The following is a 5,498-nucleotide window of genomic DNA, read 5'->3' on the forward strand; positions in this document are numbered from 1 at the left end:
TACGACATTGATTACGGGGATACATTCGCACCGGTCGCAAAAATGAACACGATCAGAATATTAATATCAGTTACAGCAAATGAGGATTGGCCACTTAAGCAATTTGATGTGAAAAACCCCTTCCTAAATGGGTGTTTGGAAGATGAAGTGTATATGGATTTGCCTCCGGGAATAAACTACAACGGGAAAGTGTGTAAGCTCAAGAAGGCATTGTATGGTTTGAAACAATCACCTCGGGCGTGGTTTGGACGTTTTTCTAATTTTATGAAGAAAATAGGGTATAAAAAGAGTGATGCCGATCACACTCTGTTTGTGAAAAACACCGGAAAGATTACAGCCTTAATTGTGTATGTGGATGATATGGTGGTCACCGGAAACGACTCAGATGAAATAAACAAACTTCAGTCACTTCTAGAGAGGGAGTTTGAGCTTAAGGACCTCGGGCCACTAAAGTACTTCCTTGGGATCGAAGTAGCAAGGTCTGAAAATGGAATCTCTATGTGTCAAAGAAAGTGTGTTCTAGATCTTCTCACTGAAACTGGTATGTTGGACTGTAAGCCAGTAGACATACCGATTGAAGTTAATCACAAACTCTCTAGCTCATCAGAACAAGTCCCGACAATTAAAGAAAGGTACCAAAGGCTGGTTGGGAAGTTAATTTATTTATCTCATACGAGACCGAATATTGCCTATGCAGTAAGTGTAGTTAGCCGGTTATGCAATCACCAAGTGAAGACCATATGAATGCGGTGTATCGAATTCTGAAGTACCTCAAGTCTTCTCCAGGAAAAGGCTTGTTTTTTGGAAAAAATAAAGGCGGTGGCGTATTTGGTTACTCAGATGCAGACTGGGCAGGAGATCGAAATGATGGAAAATCTACATCTGGTTACTTCACGTTTGTTGGCGGAAATCTTACTACGTGGCGAAGTAAGAAACAGAAGGTAGTGGCGAGGTCAAGTGCTAAGGCAGAATTTAGAGGGATGGTACATGGTATTTGTGAGTTGCTTTGGATCAAGAGGATTCTGCGTGATCTTGGAATTGAACAAAGGTTTCCAATGAAGTTGTATTGCGACAATGAAGTTGCGGTGAAGATTGCAACCAATCCGGTGCAACATGACAGGACGAAGCATGTTGAGATTGATAGACATTTCATAAATGATCATTTAGAGAGAAAGACTGTAGAGCTTCCACACGTTGCCTCAAGTGACCAACTAGCAGATATGCTAACTAAAGCGGTGTGTGGAAGATCATTCCATTGCACTCTTAGCAAGCTGGGAATGTTAGACATACATTCTCCATCTTGATGGGAAGTGTTGGCGAGAGCTATACTGGGAGAAGATAAGCCTTACAGATTTAATATTTGGTGTAGATAATTGTTGTAGTTTTTCAGATCCTAGAGTTACGGCTAGGTAATTGGTAGTTTGGTAGCAATCTCTTGTATAAATATGTATCTCTTGTAACCTAATGAATATAGATGAAATACGGTCCACCAATCTCTTGTATTCGTTTTCACAATTTATGCACAAACGATTCTTGCATTGCCAAGAACAAAAACATTTCTTTTTAACTTTACTTAAATAATTATGTCAATAGTTTAAAAAAAGAATGAGTTTAGTAAAAAAAATATGTGGATATTCACAAGATAACCACATGATTATCGAACTCAAAAGGAGTACGATTTTTTTTTTTTTATTATTATTATTATTATTATTATTATTATTATTTTGCATTTGTCGAAAGGACCACCAATTCCGAAATAAAGTCATTTCGGGTTGTAGATGTATATATTTTTCAGTTTATTCTCATTCGCACAAAACACAAGTAAAAATTCTCTCATCCATTTTATCAATATATACTTAGATTATGAGAAGTTTATTTATTTATTTTGTTAGATTTCAATAAAAAAGAAATATTTTAGAATCCAAATATTTGTTTATGATTTGTTCTTTGAGTTTCAAACATCAAAACATACAACATGTCATATAAAAAAAGAAAACAAAGTCTAAAATAAAATATACTAACCATAACCTAATATATAGAATGCACGGATTTAGAATTTTATTATGTCACATTTCAATAGTCTTGCTAGCATTCAAAATAATAATAATAATAATAATAATAATAATAATAATAATAATAATAATAATAATAATAATTTAGTTCCAAATATGATTTTCAAACATAAGAATCATTTGGATAAATCTAAATTTATATAAAATTTCTAAATTATTCTTCGAATACCTCAATTATTCACGTAGTTAAGCGTTAATTTAACTAGGTATTTATAAATTACCGAGGTTTTTCAAGAATAAGAAAAATAAAAACAATCAGACTTGTATTTCATTCTTTACAAAGTTTTCTTAAAAGTTGTTTAAGTTCCTTCTAATTTGAGTTAACACTTTTATATTTGGAATCAATAAAGTAGTTCTAATAAAGAAAATAATTCCCTCCTGTTTTTTGGATTTATCAAGAATAAATACATTTAAAAAATAAGTACCATTTAATACATTTAATACAAGTACAGTCTTTTCATTATTAAATGAGATAGCAAATGAATAAGTAAATAACAAAGTTTCATCATTGCAATTACTGTATATATAAAAGTATACGTATCCTCATACATACAGTAAAACCCCGCTACACTCTACAGAGAGAGAAAAAGAGTATTTGAGAAGCTCATTTCTTCTCTGATTTTGATGAGAGAGAGAGAGAGAGAGAGCAGTACTGTACAAGTTTCACACAACCATAGAGAGGGAGAGTGGGGAGTTGAGAAAACACTTTCTGGATTTTTGAGGGTCTTTCTCCTCTCGAAACATCATCGGTGTGAAGTTTTTTGAGGTGGGTTTCCCCCAAATTTGATTCAACTCATCGCTTTTCATCCATTTTTCCTCTGCATTTTTGGGTGTTTTACTTGCTTTTCTAGATTATCGCTATGTTTACTCTTGAAGTTGTTTCTCCTGTGTTCGTTCCACTAATCTGATCCTCATTCACCATCTTTCTTTGTATATGATTTATTTGAAGTCATAGATTTCTCAACTTATGTAGCTTGATTAATGCATCTGTGTATATTTGATGATTGTGCTTCATTTGGGGAAGAACTGAAGAAGTTATGAGGTTAATCTGTTCATGAAATGGTAATCTTTTGGGTTTTGAGTGATTCGTGCTTTTGATATTGCAAGGATTTTTTGGATTTTAGTCTTGTTTTTTGCGCATCTTTCGAGTTTCATCACAGACAAAGCTTAGAAGTTAGAACCCCTCTTCTTGATGTTCGACTATTTTGACTATTTTTTCTTGACACTTTGATTTGCAGAACTTTGTGGGTCCTTTATCTGTTTGATCATCTATCTGGTTTTTCTTTACTCTATTTTGATCTGTAGTCTTCTGTTCATAATCTGATGCTACTGTTTATGCATAATGCACATTGCCGGAACTGGATATCATTCAAATTCTTGAGGTATGATCAACCATGTCTGATTTTAATCAAGGGTCTTGATCCTCTTCCAACAGTGTTCTTGAAACCTGCATTCGATTTGATTCTTTTAACCTGCTCGCTAGGACCGGATGATGATTAAAATTTCTAGATAAGGGTTCCGATGGTGGTTCTTCATCGTTGCGCATTTGATTCTCTTTTCTCGAACATTAAATCAAGTTTTTTTTTTTTGGTGTTTTTTCAACAGGGTGTGCGAACATGCTGAGGAAGAGAACCAGATCACACCAGAAAGATCAACAAAACATGGGTCAGACACATCATCTGATTCCCGATTCTTATTCTAACGAGTCTTGCTATACAAATTCCGATGCTTTCTTGAAACAAAAACACAAAACCAATTCCTTTTTCACTGTTCCTGGTTTATTCGTAGGACTAAACCCTAAAAACTCAGAATCTGATTCAGTTAGAAGCCCCACTTCCCCTTTGGATTTCAAAGTATTTTCAAAACCAAACTTTGGGAATTTTCCAATCAGGGCATCCCCAAAACCAAATGAAACAACTCAAAAGAGTTGGAATTGTAACAAAGTAGGTTTAAGCATTATAGAATCTCTTGAAGATGAGACAAAACCCTCATCTGGGAAAATACTCCGATCATCAGCCAGTAAGAGCATTCTTTTTGCACCTCAAATGAGAATCTTGAACAACCCGAGTTTGAAAACCGACCCGTTTGACTCGTTATCCAACTCACTCCCTAAAAATTATGCCATTTTCCCTTCCACCCACATCAAGACCTCAAATTCTAAACTGATTTCAGAAGAATCATCTTCAAAGTTTTGGTCACATTCTTTGGATTCTTCAAATCTCGGGTCGAATTTACCCTGTTTAACGACCCGCCCGCCCAACTCAAATACCCGTTTGTCAAACACACAAAACCCCGGAAAAGATTTAGTGGGATCCCTTTCAGCAAGTGAGATTGAGCTTTCTGAGGATTATACATGTGTTAGAAAACATGGGCCTAACCCTAAAACAACTCATAATTTTGGTGACTGTATTTTAGAACGCCACGAAGACGAATTTGTCCCTAAATCTTCTGAAGAATCTGATTCTAAACCTTCTCAAGTCATGACTTCTTACCTCTCTGATGATTTCTTGAGCTTTTGTTACTCTTGCAAGAAGAAATTGGAAGGCGAAGATATCTACATGTACAGGTTCAGTCCCCGAACTTTCAATCATATGTTCATTTTTACATCAAAACTTGCTTTAAAGACTTATGTGGTCTATTCTTTGTTGTGTTTTGGTTTTATGGTTTTTAGAGGTGAGAAAGCATTTTGCAGTTGGAATTGCAGATCAGAGGAGATTTTGATTGAGGAAGAGATGGAGAAGAACAATGGTGAGGCGAGTTCATCTTTGCAAAGTGAGATTATGCAGAAAGAGGACAATTGTGAGGAAATTTTCGAGACCTCCATGTTCATTGCTGCATAATAATAATAATAATAATAATAATGGGGAAAAAAGAAGCTGGTATTTTTGCATTTTTGTTAATCGTCCAATTTACCACTATGCCCATGAACAATGAAACTTAATTCTATGAAGCGAAACCACACAACTATTGATTACCCGTTCGATAAGAGCTGTATGTCTTTGTTTTTTCTTTAATGGCAGCCATGGATGATCTTGTTTTAAAAGCGTGTGGTTTTTCTTTATATGTGTTTCATGGATCATGGTTTTAGTGGTTGATTGGGATGCTACACCAGCTAGTTTTGTGTCTTTATTTCCTGTGTACTATTTTGACATTGATGATATCTCTAAGGCTTCTTTTACTTGAGTCTTGGTATGAGAATGAAATGGGTAGTAGTTGTAGTACCTCCCTACCCCTACCCCACCCCACCCCACCCCCACCTTTCTTGGACTCATTGTAAGGAGTTGATGTATAAGCCTCCAAGATCAAGTCTTTGAATGAATATAAATGACCTTTTTACATATTGTTAGCTATCAAGTTTCCATCTTTAATATTAATATCATAATTGTATTGGTAGTTGTATGATAACTTGGTGATTCTTGACATGGG

The 5,498-nt window shown here is 35.0% G+C and overlaps 1 protein-coding gene across 1 annotated transcript; it reads left to right on the top strand.

The window, feature by feature from the left end:
- Window positions 1-2,632: 2,632 nt before the first annotated feature.
- LOC145165767 (FCS-Like Zinc finger 10-like) lies at window positions 2,633-5,255 on the top strand. The gene is made up of 3 exons (XM_079084652.1): window positions 2,633-2,838; window positions 3,678-4,638; window positions 4,744-5,255. Exons 2-3 carry the CDS (start codon window positions 3,689-3,691, stop codon window positions 4,910-4,912), a joined length of 1,119 nt encoding a protein of 372 aa, XP_078940778.1. The 5' UTR covers window positions 2,633-2,838; window positions 3,678-3,688; the 3' UTR covers window positions 4,913-5,255.
- The last annotated feature ends 243 nt before the right edge of the window (window positions 5,256-5,498 follow it).

The sequence above is a fragment of the Lactuca virosa genome, chromosome 3, assembly GCF_052849685.1.
Source record: "Lactuca virosa cultivar CGN04683 chromosome 3, Lactuca_virosa_CGN04683_v6, whole genome shotgun sequence".
NCBI lineage: Eukaryota > Viridiplantae > Streptophyta > Magnoliopsida > Asterales > Asteraceae > Lactuca > Lactuca virosa.

Excerpts from the sequence above, each read along its gene's own strand:
- LOC145165767 (XM_079084652.1), top strand. The coding sequence starts at position 3,689 with ATGCTGAGGAAGAGAACCAGATCACACCAGAAAGATCAACAAAACATG. Across the intron at positions 4,639-4,743 it reads GAAGATATCTACATGTACAG|AGGTGAGAAAGCATTTTGCA; the intron begins GTTCAGTCCCCG and ends TATGGTTTTTAG.